The sequence below is a fragment of the Phocoena sinus genome, chromosome 3, assembly GCF_008692025.1.
Source record: "Phocoena sinus isolate mPhoSin1 chromosome 3, mPhoSin1.pri, whole genome shotgun sequence".
In the NCBI taxonomy this organism is placed as follows: domain Eukaryota; kingdom Metazoa; phylum Chordata; class Mammalia; order Artiodactyla; family Phocoenidae; genus Phocoena; species Phocoena sinus.
The window spans coordinates 96,659,338-96,675,252 of NC_045765.1; the positions used below are offsets into that span (position 1 = coordinate 96,659,338).

The 15,915-nt window shown below is 37.4% G+C and overlaps 1 protein-coding gene across 11 annotated transcripts in view; it reads left to right on the forward strand.

The window, feature by feature from the left end:
• The window catches only part of MCTP1 (multiple C2 and transmembrane domain containing 1), a 360,390-nt gene that overhangs the window by 256,172 nt on the left and 88,303 nt on the right, over positions 1–15,915 (forward strand). For 9 of the 11 annotated variants that reach the window (XR_004349160.1, XM_032626358.1, XM_032626362.1 and 6 more), the window contains one exon: positions 7,105–7,224. The exons of the other annotated variants lie outside the window; for them this stretch is intronic. Coding sequence is in view for 8 of the 9 variants with exons in the window: in XM_032626358.1 (XP_032482249.1) it covers positions 7,105–7,224 (120 nt within the window). In the remaining variant the exon portion in view is untranslated. The remainder of the gene's footprint in view (positions 1–7,104; positions 7,225–15,915) is intronic. 11 annotated transcript variants of the gene reach the window in all.

Genomic DNA, 15,915 nt, shown 5'->3' on the forward strand with positions numbered 1-15,915 from the left:
TAGTGACTAGTAAGCTTGGATAAAAACATGGGCCTGATTCAAACTCTCAAGCTCTTTCTAGTGTGTCACACTGAAGCAGGTTTTTTAGGGATCCCATGATTGTGGCTAACAGTCCAAGGCAGATTGACAAAGAGCTTCTACCATCCAGGATAATGTGTAAAACTCACAATATCCTTTTTCTAATGAAGAAGGTTGTGTGTACTTCTAATATCCCATGAAGATTTTCTGATACAGAGTTTTAGTAGTAAATCACAACCATCTAGTAATTTGCAAAAAGGAAACCACCAAATTCTTGGAATAATTTTAGTTTCTAATGAGCAAGGCTAAATAATGTAGGGATAGATGTTTTGTTTGGAATGGGGTCATGGATTTTATGAAAGTAAAATAAAGATGGTCCAAGTTTTCTTATTAAAAGTGTTGGGGGGAGTGGGGGAAAAGGCAAGGAGAATGTGACAGAGAGAGAGAGAGAGAGAGAGAGAGGAAATATAAGGAAAGGATGTCATAGTGATGAAGTCAAAGGAAATTAAACACTGTACAAATGTGCAGGAGTCCTTATTACCTAGTTTAACCTGGAGAAATTCTAGAATCATCAGATCCTCTCTCCATGTCCCATGCAGGCAAAAAGGTTTCTGGATATATGGGTCGCAAAAAATCCTAGGCATTTTTGGGTTTATATATTTTTTTAATTGCTTTTTTGGTCCCATTTTAGCCCATTATGTCTCTTTTTTTCAAACCCCAAACTTATGAAATGTGTGGTCAGGACCAAGGACAGATCCTGCATTGTCTTAGCCTTCCTGGAGCTTTTCTGAGCTTCCTTCTTTCTCCTGCTGCCCTGGTGAAACACTGAAGACCCATCCAGGAGTGTTTTGGTATTTTGTAGGATAAAGGAAAGGATCCCATCTTCATGCAAGTGGGCTCCAGGGAGAAAAGAAGCTTCAGTGTGGAGAGAATAAGCTAAAAGACCCCTTTCTCCCTCTGAGGGCTCTTTGTTTGTGGATCATCACCATTGACAAGTATTAGAATCATCACTAGTACTATAGAGAATAATTGCTTTTTTCTTAGTGATTCTTAGCAATATGAGCCCAGAGACCATGTCTTATCCTAATTTTGAACACCCAATATTGCATAGCACGTAGGTGTTTAATAAATACCTTTTATTGTTAATCTGTGTTCATGCTCTTTTCCTTTTTTTAAATTGAGGTATAATTGACATATAACACTATATTAGTATCAGGTGTTCAACATAATGACTCAATATTTGTATACATTGTGAAGTGATCACCTGCAGTAAATCTAATTACCACCCCTCACCATACAGTTACAAGTATTTTTTTCTTATGATGAGGACTTTTCAGATTTATTCCTTTAGCAACTTTTAAATTTGCAGTACAGTATTATTGACTATAGTCATCATGCTGTACACAATATTCCTATGACTTGTTATTTTATAATTGGAAGTTTGTACCTTTTGACCCCCTTAGCCCATTTCACCCACCTCCCTCACTTCTGGCAACCACTAATCTGTTTTTTTAATTATTTGTTTGTTTCATTTTTAGATGCCACATATATGTGAGATCATATGATGTCTTTCTCTGACTTATTTCACTTAGCATAATTCACTTAGCATAATGCCCTCTATGTCCATCTTGGTTATTGCAAATGGCAAGATTCCATTCTTTTTATGGCTGAATAGTATTCCACTGTATATATGTCATAACTTCTTTATCCATTCATCCATTGATGGACACTTAGGTTGTTCCCATATCTTGGCTATTGTAAATAATGCTGCAATGAATGTGAGGGTGCATATATCTTTTTGAATTAGTATTTTCATTTTCTTCAGATAAATACCGAGAAGTGAATTGCTAGATCATATGGTAGGTCTGTTTTTAATTTCTTGAGGAACCTCCATACCGTCTTCCATAGTGGCTGTACCAATCTGCATTCCCACTAAGAGTGCACGAGGGATCCCTTTTTTCCACATTCTCACCAACACTTGCTATTTCTTGACTTTTTGATAATAGCCATTCTAACAGGTGTGAGGTGATATCTCAGTGTGGTTTTGATTTGCATTTCCCTGATGATTAAATGATTAGCATCTTTTCATGTGCCTGTTGGCCAACTTCTTTGGAAAAAATGTGCCTTCAGATCCTCTGCCAATTTTTAAATCAGTTTGCTTGGTTTTTGGCTATTGAGTTGTATGAGTTTTTATATATTTTGGATATTAACCCCTTATCAGATGTATAATTTACAAGTATTTTCTCCCATTCAGTAGATTGGCTTTTCATTTTGTCGATGATTTCCTTTGCTGTGCATAAGCTTTTTAGTTTGTTGAAGTCCTACTTGTTTATTTTGGCTTTTGTTGCCTTTGTTTTGGTAGTCAGATCCAAAAAAATCATAGCCAAGATCAATGTCAAGGAGATTATTGCCTATGTTTTCTGCTAGGAGTTTTATGGTTATAGATCTTACATTCAAGTCTTTAATCCATTTTGAGTTAATTTTTGTGTATGGTGTAAGTTTTATTCTTTTGCATGTGGCTGTCCAGTTTTCCCAACACCACTTATTGAAGAAACTTCCCTTTCCCACAAGAAGAGAAAATTACAGGCCAGTATCCCTGATGAACACAGATGAAAGAATTCTCAACAAAATATTAGCAAACTGAATTCAACAATACATTAAGAGGATCGTATACTATCATTAAGTGGGATTTATTCCAGGGATGCAAGGATGCTTCAATATCCGCAAATCAATCAACAGGATATACAACATTAATAAAATGAAGGATAATGTATAGCTGATTCACTTTGTTATAAAGCAGAAACTAACACACCATTGTAAAGCAATTATACCCCAATAAAGATGTTTTAAAAATAAATAAATAAATAAAATGAAGGATAAAAATCATATGATCATCTCAGTAAATGCAGAAAAAGCATTTGACAAAATTCAACATCCATTTATGATTAAAAAAACTCTCAACAAAGTGAGTATAGATGCAACATACCTCAGCATAACCAGGGCCATATATGATAAGTACACAGCTAACATCATGCTCAATAGTGAAAAACTGAAAGCTTTTCCTCTAAGGTCAGGAACAAGTCAAGGATGCCCACTTTGCAACTTTTATTTTACATAGTGTTGCAAGTCCTAGTCAGAGTAATTAAGCAAGAAGAAGAAAGAAAAGTCATCCAAATTGGAAAGGAAAAAGTAAAACTGTCACTATTTGTGGATGACATGGTTTTGTATATAGAAAACCCTAAAAACTCCACCAAAAAACTATTAGAACTAATAAATGAATTCAGTAAATTTGCGGGATACAAAGTCAATATACAAAAATCTATTGCATTTCTATACACTAACAATGTACTATCAGAAATAGAAATTAAGAAAACAATCCCATTTGCAGTTGCATCAAAAAAAATAAAATACTTAGTAATAAATTTAACCAAGAAAGTGAAATACCTATACACTAAAAACTACACGACAGTGATGAAAGAAATTGAACACAAAAGTAAATGGAAACGTATTCCTTGCTCACAGATTGAAAGAATTACTATTATTAAAATGTCCATATTACCCACGGCCATGTACAGATTCAATGCAATCCCTATCAAAATTCCAACAATATTTTTCACAGCAATAAGCAATCCTAAAATTTGTATGAAACCACAAAAGACACCAATAGCCAAAGCAATCTTGAGAAAGAAGAGCAAAACTGGAGGCATCATGCTCCCTGATTTCAAACTAAACTACAAAGCTATAGTAACCAAAACAGTATGGTATTGGCATAAAAACAGACACCTAGATTAATGGAACAGATTAGAGAGCCCATAAATAGGCTCATGCACATATGGTCAATTAATTTACAACAAAGTAGACAAGAATATATCATGCTGTTTCTTTTTTTGACCTTTTGAAATCTTCAATTAAATTTTGAGAAGAAAAATAAATGCTTTTGTATTTAGGGTTTATTCAAAGCTCTCTTGTTTGTTCATTTTTTAAAGATATTTTCAAGAGCAAGGGCTCTTTACTTAATTATCCAAATATTAGATTCTTAAAGAGCACATAATGGGGAAGGAGACTATTTTTCCACTATGAGAATTCATAAAGCTAATGCAATTTCTTTCTTTGTCTCTCTCTTCTATATCTTTTCCCATCCTGTGTTCTGGTGTTCATGTTGTTAGGGCATATTAAGACCATATGTATTCATAAGAAGTGTTCTGTCACTTCTGAGTGCTATATTTTAAGAAAGGTATTGATATATTGATTTGGATGTGGTAAGAGGATGTCCACAATGGAGAAGTGTCCAGAAACCATACCTTGTAACTGGTACTTTAAGCAATGAGTGATGTTGAACCTAGAGAAGAAAAAGACATGATAGGTGGATTGATTACTTGCAGAATTATCATATGAAAAGTTTATTTGGCGCAATACCTGGCCTACAACTAACACTAATACAGAAAGGAACAAGAAATTCATTCTGGGTAACACCAGGACTCTTAACACCAATGAGTGGCCATTACAAGGAGGAATATATTTGCTCAATAGGTTAAAAATCATTACAATTGGTGATATTTAGCAATGGAATAATCTGAGTCCCATCCATGAGACCAGAATACACTGAGTCACATGAATATCCTTGGAAAAGGCAACTATATAGGAAGGTCTAAGAGGAAAGACGGTTCATGACTGCATAACCAGAATGGATAGACAATTTTTCTAGAAGTACTAAGGTACTTCTTCTACCTTGTGTGCCTCAGGGAGAAATTCATTAGTGCTATCACAGGTTGTAATTCTGAATACATTTTCCAGATGTCACTTGGTTTTAAATAGTGGCTCTATAGGACTTTTACTAATGCAAATAATTAAGTAGACTTATGTTAAATGACTTGGGAACCCAGTATCCATTTATTCATTAATTCAGCAAATATATATTTATTAAGCACCTACTATGCCCCCAAGCACCATTCTATGCTCTGGGGATAGAACAGTGAGCAAAAAGAAAAAAAAAAAAATCCCTTCCTTTAAAGAGCTTATATTTTAATGATTGTCAAAGTTTTACAAATAAATATGTAAAGAATTAATATGGATTCTAGCAAAAAATAATTTTCTCTTTTATCTATGTTGATGTCTATCAAATTTGCCTTAAATCACTTCCTGAGTAAAAAATTATATTTTTTAAATACACTTTAATAGAATAATCATAGCCATCAGTTATAATTTGTATCATCTTTAAATATATTGTATATATTTCAAAAATTAAACAGAATATTTTCCTTTTCTAGAACTCTTTATAGTTTTCTGGTGAAAGAGAAGATATGGCTCATGTTCCACACATTAACATATTTGAGATTTTTCTTATTCAGGAACTTGAATCTATGGTTACCATGTAATTCTGTACAAAATTCATTTCTTGGGTTACTAAACCATTATTTATGCTTTTTGGTGTCCATGTGGGTTATGAATATCAAAGAATTCAGTAAAATATACAGTCTTCAAATTTTAATATCACATTAAAAAAAATCCCTGATGGTACAGTAACATCATGAAGTCATTTTAAATATTAGAGAAAGGATGTTAGAGGGGATCAGATCTACAGATCTATGTTGAGGAATGAAAACACTGAGGGAGAGTGATTTTCTAAGGCCCAGAACCAGTCTTCTGGCCCGTGGGCCAGGCGTCCCTCTACCACTCCATACAGGTTCATTTTCTCTGCAATTTGAATAGGCTGTGGGCTTGGCTGAGGTTTGTTAAGAAGGCTGCAAACAGCCCATGCTGCTGTGCCTGATGTGAGTGTTCTTAGGGCACTGCTCCTAACCCTTCTGATCTGTCAAAGGCAGGATGTTTGCGTGACCCCAACCAGCTGGCTCAAATTCCCAATTATACTTTGGTTCAGCTAAAGCTTAGCAGGCAGATGACTTTCTAGTTTTCAGTATTAGAATATGTACTACCTGAGGACCTTAGTTAATAAATAGTTAACTTTCTCAATTTTGTAATGTATTGATATCATTTACACAATACTTTTTTTGAGCACTTACTGAGTACCAAGCGGTGTGTTAAATCCTTAACACATTTCAACTGTTTAATTGTCACAGCCACCTCTCAGGTGGATACTCTTATCATCCCCATTTTACAGAAGAAGAAACTAAAGGGAGGATATATACCATGCCAGAGGTTATAGGACTAGTTAGCACCAAGGGTGGAATCTGGCTCTTAACTACCATCTGACTTAAATTACCTTAATTTGGCAGCAGGGGCCACAGACCCAGAGAATTTAGATGATCTGTGCAGGGTTATAAGAGGCTGGTGGGGAATGGGGATGAGTCACAGTTTATAACCATTGCTGGTTATTTTATGATGCAGATGCTCTTAAAATGGTTCCTTCTGCCAGCCTAGGTGAGTTCTTAAACTTACATTCCTCATACAATTTTAAAAATCATTTATATACTTAGAGAAGTAGGTAGTTTTAAAAGATGATAAAGGTAGACATTTAAAATTTTCCTTTGACCAAGTTACTCCATTTTTTTAATAGCTGTTTGATTTCTGTGGCAAGGCTGAATTTTTTACACTTGTTGGTAGCAGTCCTATTATTCATAATGTGAAATCTTGGGAGCTCTCTGGTGTAGACTTGGTATTTTCATCTGCCTATTCTGCTTGTTACATTGTATTATCCAAGTGAGATTTAAAAATAGTTTCTGATATTAAATGGTGATTCATCCTTTATCATTAAGGCAGATAGGCCAGTTATTTCTGACAATGTAGTGAAGCTCATTTTGCTGCCTTTCTTTTTTAAAACTTTATTTTGTCCAACCTAACAATAATTTCACTGGAGGAGAAAAATTTAAATTGCCTCATTGACAATGTAGTGATATCAGTTTTTCCTTCATAGAAATTAAACAAAGTAAAAATCTTAGTGACTTTCCAGGGGTCGGTTGTGCTTTTAGAAAAATGCCTAACAAGTTCTCAAGTTTTTGTTTTCAAGGCAAATCTTTCTATTCTGAAGCATTTAACTGTGTGCTTTTTTGAAGTGCAGTATGGATAAGAGTCCATTGAATGAAATTCAGAGTTGACTCATCTTTTTCTTCTTCCTTCTCTCTCCTCCAGCTCTTTCTCTTTGTTGTCTGGAACTTTGAGCTCTACATGATACCAATGGTTTTGTTGTTACTATTGACATGGAACTACTTCTTGATCATATCAGGGAAAGATAACAGGCAACGTGATACAGTAAGTCTCTACTTTCTCATTTGCATGTGTTTTTGTTCTTATTCCTAGTCTCTCCATCAAGATCAACATTGAATTCGGTTTTGCAAACCAGAAATTCTGTCTGTAAATACTCAAGTTTGGAGGAAAGTTTTATCAGTTCAAAACTAACAACTCTTTGGTCCTAACACAATAGAAAGTATTCACCTGTTTCTAGCATTACTCATTTTGGTAGGAACTAAAATGGAGAGCACACCAAAGAATGAGTTATGATTTTTAGGTGTAAGTCGGTTATTCCAAATGATTATTTCTTTTATGCTCCTTACTTGTTTTTATGTCTTAATGAATCCTGAGTTAAGACATAATATCACAAAATTATCTATGGTCAGACCAAACGAATGTATTTTATTTAAGACAGTTCTCTGTGGTCTGTCATTGGAGGGAAGGAAGACTTGATGGTTTTTGGCCTAGAAAAGTGCATCAAGTACCTTAATTCAGTGTTCATTCACTGAACAATAACAAATACCCTTCTCTGCGTCAGGGGTGTATCAGGATACTGGCTCATGGATCAAGAGCTTTCAATTAACCTAAGGAAAGTTATATTGCACTCACTTGCCCTCTCGGCATTTTTGAAAGTTTTTCGAATGTGTGAAACAACCTTTTCTCTCTCAAAGAGTTTTAGACTGAGAAGCAGAAGCTAGCAACATTATAATCAAGTTTGTTATTCTCCCACCAGTCCTCATTCCCCTTAGGCTATCTCAGTCACTACGCCCCTAGCAAACATACAGCTTGAAAAACTTTCCCATATGTAAATAAATGGGAGGGGAGTGTCTTACGCACATAGAACATTTGCAATTTTATAATTCTGTAGACAGCTGTTGAGAATAATTTAAGGGTTTGTCAAACATAAGGATCTCTTTGGCAGCTATTTGTCCACATCAGATTACACTTTTTTTTTTTTTTTTTTTTTTTTTTTTTGCCATTAAGGGCCTCCATTTGATTGATAATCAGGACTTTTGCCAACTATTGTGCCCATAATGACGCAGGAAACAGAGTTATTTGATCATAAGTTTAGTAGTGTTATATAATACTTTGTTATAATAGCATAATGATTGCACATATACATATGACATAAAAGAATTTTCTTTTTAAATAACTCAAGCAAAATATACTTTAAATGGTTACACAAGCAAAATAGACTTCTTCAAAATAATTTTATTTGTCATCAAAATAAAAGAAAAATCCAGATGCACAACCACCAAGTACCATGGCAAGGTTGCCAACAACGCACCACGTTTATTTCCCTATGTTATTTGATATATTTCTGTCTCTCTCATGAGATTATAAATTTGAGGTAGAGAACTGTTTATCTCTGTACTTGCCACCGTCTCTAGCACGTGTTTTGCAAATTAGAGGTGTTCAAACATTTTTTTGTAAAGTTTATCAAAGCAAACATGCGATTGCTATTAGAGATTTTAATGGTTAGGAAGCATCAACAGACAAGGCGTTGTTATTATTATTGGCAAGGATTTATGGATATATATTTAACTTGCACACTGACAGACAAGCCCCAAATGCCATAAGCCTTGGTGTCGTGGGGACTAATAGGCACTTTTTTCAATTAATCCAGGATGTTTTCTTTAAGAAGATAGGACTCTCTGAGCCAAGTCCTTTTTGTCCCATTTATTTCCAGGAGGTTGTCGAGAGAGAAGAAAATCTACTTTTAAAAAAAAAATTTAATTTATTTTTTTATACAGCAGGTTCTTATTAGTTATCTATTTTATACATTTTAGTGTATATATGTCAATCCCAATCTCCCAATTCATCCCACAAAACTCTACTTTTCATTCAGTTGCCTTGAGACAAATATGCAAATAAGAATGTTTGCCAAAAAGTGGTAATTTAGTTTCAGGTTCTTAATCCTATGAGGGGGCTTATCTTCAATATTTAGTCATTGGTTTGAGTATTCTTAGTGTCAGGGGTGTATCAGGATACTGGATATCTTAGTAAAACATTCTGAAACGATAGACTTTGCTTGTTATTTTCTTCAGAATATACCTGCCTTGGCTGGAAAGGTACACTTTTGGAGGAAACATAATAATATATAATGTATCCCCTTGTACTTAAAATTCTCTGAGAATTTTTATAAGCCTATTGAAAAGTTAACATATTATGTAAATTTTTCTACTGCCCTTTTCCCCCCAAAATATAACTCTGATATAGTACTTACAAATCCTTCCTTGTGGGCATATCTCTGACTGAATCCCCCTTTTAGCCATGGACAATATTTTATTCTCCAACACAGGCCACTGTGAAACATGCTACAGTCTAACTTTCATGGAATGCCAACTACACCCCATAACTCCCAGTGATTGCCTTTTATTTGCCCAAAACACACATATCCACATATTCTGTTCTTTCCAGGCACCAGAGCAGCAATCACAACGCTTCATTCAGCTTCTCATTCACTGGCTCAGCTGAGACCTTACGTAACTCTTAAATCCAATTTGTCTAATTACGTGTTTTCTGCCATACCCAGCTGTGCATTTGAAATGGTTGCTCCTTTTGAAAAGAAACCTGGGTTATACTTTGCTGGTTATAGATTACACACACACACACACACACACACACATATATTCACAAGCACATATATGTAAATTAAGAGAAGTGTTTGGAGGGGTTGCTATGCTGTGCCTGGCTACTTATCTACCGCGTAGTAGATAACCCTGGAAGAATGGTACTTTGCCCTAAGTCCTTATTGGTGTCCCCAAAACAATGCAGAATTTTTCAGCATGTGTGAAAACTTTAGGGAATCTCTGAAGTGCATTAATCACACCATTGGCTGATTCCAAATCAGGAAACTTTCTGTTTCAGGAAAAACAGGGGGCGTGGGAGGGCGGTGGATATTCTGTCGCACACAAAAAATCATCTGTACATTATTCAGCTGAGAAAATTCAATTAGGATGAAAATTATAAAAGAAAAACAAATCAAAATAAACTTCAGGTTTGTGTAGCAAAAGAAAAAAGAAAATAATATTTCCATGGCATAAGAAGTTATAAGAGAAAAGGAAATAAATACTGTAAAAGATAAAAAGTACATAGTTGGGTAAAAATTCTGTCTTCAAAATATTGGTGGATAGTTGAGATTAATACTAAAATAAGAAAGGATTTCTTTGTCTGTTTATTGTTTATTAAGGAGACCATTTCCTTTTTGGAGACTTAAAGATCACAGGAACTGAAACCCCCAACCTTTTCCCCACCATGGTGCCTGTTCTAGTTTAATGAAAAAAATGAGATGTAATCCTTGCCAAGTAAGTTTTGCTGCATATAATGAGCTGAACCCGTTGAGGACAGGATAAGGGAACAGCCATTCCTGAGTCTAATGCTGTAGACTTAGAGATGCACATGAGAAAGAGGTGTGGTTAGCAATGGTATTTCACCTCTGCTGTTTCTCAGTCAGACTTGTTAAAAATAAGCAATTCTAGATCTAAATCTATCTCTACTTGGACCATGACATTAAAATTTATAGCATAAGAATTGTTAGACTTTTCCAGAGAAAGCTGTTTAATACAAACTTCATTCGGAAATGTCTGTGGCATGAATGTCACACTTCTCTTGGTTTAAGCCGTCACTCCAGAACCAGGGGAAAATCACCCCTGCACTGCGCATTGGGCTCGTACCAACTATCCACATTACAGTTACTATAAACTGAGATTTTGTAAGAGTAGATGCCAGGCAGTGATCTTTACTTTGGAGTTAAAAATTTTCGAATCCTCATTGCACCCTGGACGCTGTGTTAAGCACTTTCTTTTATCATGTCATTTAATTTTCCCCCAGGAGAGAGAAGATGATTGTGTCAGCCCAGCCCATGTGTTAGGGCCTCCTAAATCAGGTGACCGCCTGTTCTCTTCTCTGTGACAAGGAAGGGAACATACGTGGAAGAAGCATGGCTACAAGAGCCCTTCCTTGAGAGAGGGGAAATCAAATCTCAGAGGATGAAAGAAACAGGTTGACCAAAGAAACCAGAGCTCTATTATACTCACTGAGACATGTATCATCATTACTACCTCACATACAGGGAAACAGGGTAGAGAGGTTAAATGGTTCCAAAGGCACACAGTTAGTTAGAAAGTGGCAGAGTGGGTGTTAGAATCTGTCAGTCTTTCTGAAGTTTGCACTCCTTATCACACCACTCAACTACATTTCCTCTTGAGGCTATATTTTGGTCCATCCCAGGTCTCCCTGGGTACCTTTTGAGCACATTTCTCCTTTAAGCTTCAGAATGGGCAGTAGTACTAACTCTATCTTTAAGCAAACAGATTGTTGGAAAACCCTCATTTTCCCCACTCAACCCCCATGTCCTCCTCACCTCTCATTCAGGAAAATGGAGCAACTTGAATGTATCAGGTATCCTGCTAAGCCTTCTGGAGACATAGTCTCCTTTAATTCTTCATAATAATTTTTAAAATTTATTATTTTTAACATCTTTACTGGAGTATAATTGCTTTACAGTGCTGTGTTAGTTTCTGCTTTACTTCATAATAATTATATCAAGTAAATGATTCTAAATGGTTTTATCCTCATTTTACAAAAGAGGAAATTCAGAATCAAAGAGAATGATGAATAACAAACTCCATAGAGTAAGTGGGGCGCAAACCCAGCTCTGCCCTATTCTGAAGCCTCAGGGTATTTCTGTGGTACACGTTTGGGCATGCCTTTACCAAGGGATCCACTTTCTGTTTGGAGCCTTACCTGGAATCCCAGGTATCCCCAGATTCCTTCCTGTGAGGTACCTGGTGACCTCTCAATAATGGGTACTGATCACCTGTTTGAACCCAGGTGACCCCGTTCATTTCAAAAAAACATTCATGACCGGGAGGACTACCTTCCATCCACCCAGGTGAGCATGGAAGAGTAAATCAAAGCTAAAAATCCTTCACATTAGTGAAGAAAATCTTTGAATATCTTTGACATTCAAAAATTCTTCAAGCAGTGCTTTTTAATTACATTTTAAAAGAGCATTCACTTTTACTGTCATGATATGCCTCCCACTTAACAATCTTAGTTGTCTAATCAATGGAGGCATTAAAAGACTGAAGAGTAGGCTAGATCAATGAAATCATTCTCTGACTCACGCTCTCACTGTGATACCAGTTGAGCCCAAATCTGTCTGATAAAATACTTCAGGAAATACTGAAATGTTTTGTTAGTTCCCTCACATGGCAAAGCCCTCCATGCTTCTTTTCCCCTTTAGAATAGCACTGACTATATTTGTTGTTGTTGGGGCTATTCCACTTAGGCCCAGAACATTGATGTCTAGAAATAAAGCTTGTAAGGAGAGAATTTCCTTTGCCACCATAAATGCTGTTGATTGGACAATTTAGGATCATCCACCAAAGAAACATCTGTTTGTTTGACCTGATTTCCTGTAAATCAAACTCATTTATTATTTTCTCAGCCAGTACTCTCAGTTCCAAAGAAGTCGTCCTGGTGGAATATTTGAATAAGTAGACTATTGAATAAGTGAAATATTCCTAACAGGATCTGGAAAGACTGGCCAAAGCTGAGCAGAGAGGAGTGGACTCCGTGCGAAAAGCACTTTTGGTGCGTGGTCAGACTCTTGGCACTTCCATAAGGGCTTTATCGTTCACAGAAAGTAGCGTAGATCAGAGCCTCCTGAGTTTGCATCTCAGTACCAAAAAAGACCATGTACTTGCTCTTAACAGAAGCAGCACTGAGTCATACAGCCTGTAAACACATCTAAAAATTGATGATCACTCTTTTCTTTTTCCTGCTTATTTCAACAAATTTTCTCAAACTTTTAAGAAGGTCACCAGCTTGCAAAAATGTGAGGAAGACCGTGAAAAGAACCAGACCTTTATTTTTCCAGCACGATCACAAGCATAAAGAGGTAGAAACCAACAGCCAATCAGATGTCAGTAGAAAATTTCATCCCTTGTGACCCTCTCAAATCTGTTCAACCACTTAGATGTGCCAGATTATTACTCAGTCTACAGACTGGTGCCCTGTACACTGATGACCATCATCTCATCAGGCTCTGGGCATACCCCAACAGGACTTCCACATTTTTTCCACTCTCCTCAAGTGCCCCACTCCCACCACCATGCTACATTCCCTCTCTCTCAGGTGACCAAGGCCTTCTGCGTTGCAAATTTTCCTCAAGCTCCAACCCCTGAAGCCCTCTGAATTTGTTCCCAGTTTAGGGTTGCCAGATTTAGCAAGGAAAAATACAGATGCCCAGTTAAATTGGGATTTCAGATAAACAACAGGAGATATTTATATAAAAATAATATTCATTATTTATCTAAATTCCAATTTAACTGGATGTCTTGTATTTTTCTGGCAACTTTCCCCCAAATCACAGCATGTATTCTTACCTCAAGACTTGTAGGAAGGTGATAGTTCTGAAACAAAATGCTGATTTTTTTCCCTCTGCTACTTTTGTCTTTCCGTAATATCTTCGAGCATGGCATAGAAGATTCCTCATGTGTATGCCCCACCCAAACCATATAGCTTCAGCTTTATCTCCCCTGTATTCCAGCAGGATTGTTCGTTTGTGTGTTTTTAGGTTTTGAGAATGGAATGTTTAATGAGCAAAAGGTGGAGATGGTGGGAAGAAGGGGGGAGGTACAGAAATGAACCAGACAGTGCCCCATTCTCTTTTATCATCTCTTTCACCCAGAAAGCAACCATTCACCACTTGGGAGAGCAGGAAAACAAAGCTCAGAGAGCTTATGCCACTTGCAAAGGCTCACACGGCACGGTGGGACTGGAACCCACTTCCAACTGGTTCCCAGGCCTGTGTTCTCTGCCTCTCCTCCAATGCACCCATTCCATAGGCCCAGGGTGGGCAAAGACTTGGTCCACATAACCCAACAGAAAGCAAAGAAGGAAGCAATGATGCTTCTCTCTTTGTATAATTGGGGAAACTGAGGTCTAGGATAAGGCAGTAACCTCTGCACTGGCAGTGAGTTTGTGTGGGTGGTGCCGTGTGGGACAGACGCGGTGGCCCAGGGAAGGGCAGTGCAGGCCTGGTCTTGAACTTAGTGGAGGTGCTCGTGCTGTGCCTGGGAGCCGCATGGGCACCAGAACAGATGTGCAGCAGGCCATCTGGCACGATGTGTGGCACTGTGCCAGGACAGGTGGCTGGAGCGCTTGAAGTCCTTGCTGCAGGTGCCAAACATCGAAGGGGTTGAGCTCAGAAGGCCTGCCCACAAAGAGGTGGGCACACTCCCTTGCGAGGGCCTGGCTCTCCTGGGGCACCTTGCTCTGGGATGAGCTGCACCGTGAACTTGGAGGAGACCCTGTGGGTGTTGATGAGCAGATGGGAGCCTAGGCGTGCGCAGGTCAAGGCCCCACAGTGGAAGAGGAGGTCAAGTAGTGGTCTTCTGCCATGGGGGAAGGGGAGCTTTGAGGGATGGGGTCTTGACATGGTCTTGACAGAGGAGGACCCAGGGTGGCTGGGACAGCTATGGCAGCAGCAGCAGTGTCTGGAGCCGAGTGTATTTGTAGTTTCCCAAATAGTCAATACACTCTCTCTATAGCTTTTACTCTTTTCTTAAAAAAATATATGTTTGCAAATGTAAGGTGTAGTTCTTGCCTGTCATATATATTTTATTTTTTACGAGAATTGGATCACATTAAAGGTACTGTTAGCATACCTACTTTGAGTTTCCCTCAAATTACTGGGAAACAACATGCTTTTTAATGACTGAATAATTTTCACCATATGAATACTTTACTTTTTCTCAATTAAACACTCATTTTAGAAATGTTTGTTTCCAGTGTTTATGCCATCTCAAAGAATGTTGCAAAGAAACATCCTAAACAGATCTCTGAGCAGGTTGTCGGTAATGTCTTTTGACAAAGCCCTTGAAGGGGAATTTCTGGGTCAGAGTATATGCATTTTGAATATTTTTGGTAGTCAATACTGACTTGCCAGCCATTAAGGTTTTAATATTTTATATATATATATGCCTGGGTAACCACAAGTTATCTTCATCATTTCTCCTGGCGAGCCATCTCTGACTTCCTGCCCATCCTCACCCACCCCTACACCTACCAACCCATCTCTACCATCATATACTCCAAGAGCTTAAGTGAACCCTCCCCTCTCAGTTCCCATATCCCCCTAGCTGTATTATAATAAAAAGCTCACCGGGGGTCTTCTTCACCTGCCCCAGACTGTTCTAACTGTATCTTCCATCTGTGTATCTAATCCCAGCACAGAACAGGATGTCTCAGATATAGCAGCACAGTAGTTGCTCAAAAAATGTTTAATGAATGAATACTAAGTATGTTAATCTGATTCTTTTTCCACATCAAAAATTGTCTAATTTTCATTCAACAAAAATGTATTGAACGTTTGCAGGCACTGTGCTAGCTGTTGTCCAAAGATGATTAAGACCTGGTCCCAGTATATCTATTATACTTCAATACAGATAAAAGAAAGGGAGAGGGAGAGAAAAAAAGACCTGGTCCTTGCCCATGACAGTTTGTGGTCTAGTGAGGGAAACAAACAACTAAGTGGAATACGTGGGTATAATAGGTGCAGTGATGGAGGTCTATACATGAAATGCAGAGCGTGTGGCCAAAAAACATTTAGATCATCCCAGATACGTGTGCGTGTGCTGCGTATATAAAGAAAGAGGGTCTACCTATCTGTGGCCACAGCCCTATTCCACCCTTCCGTCT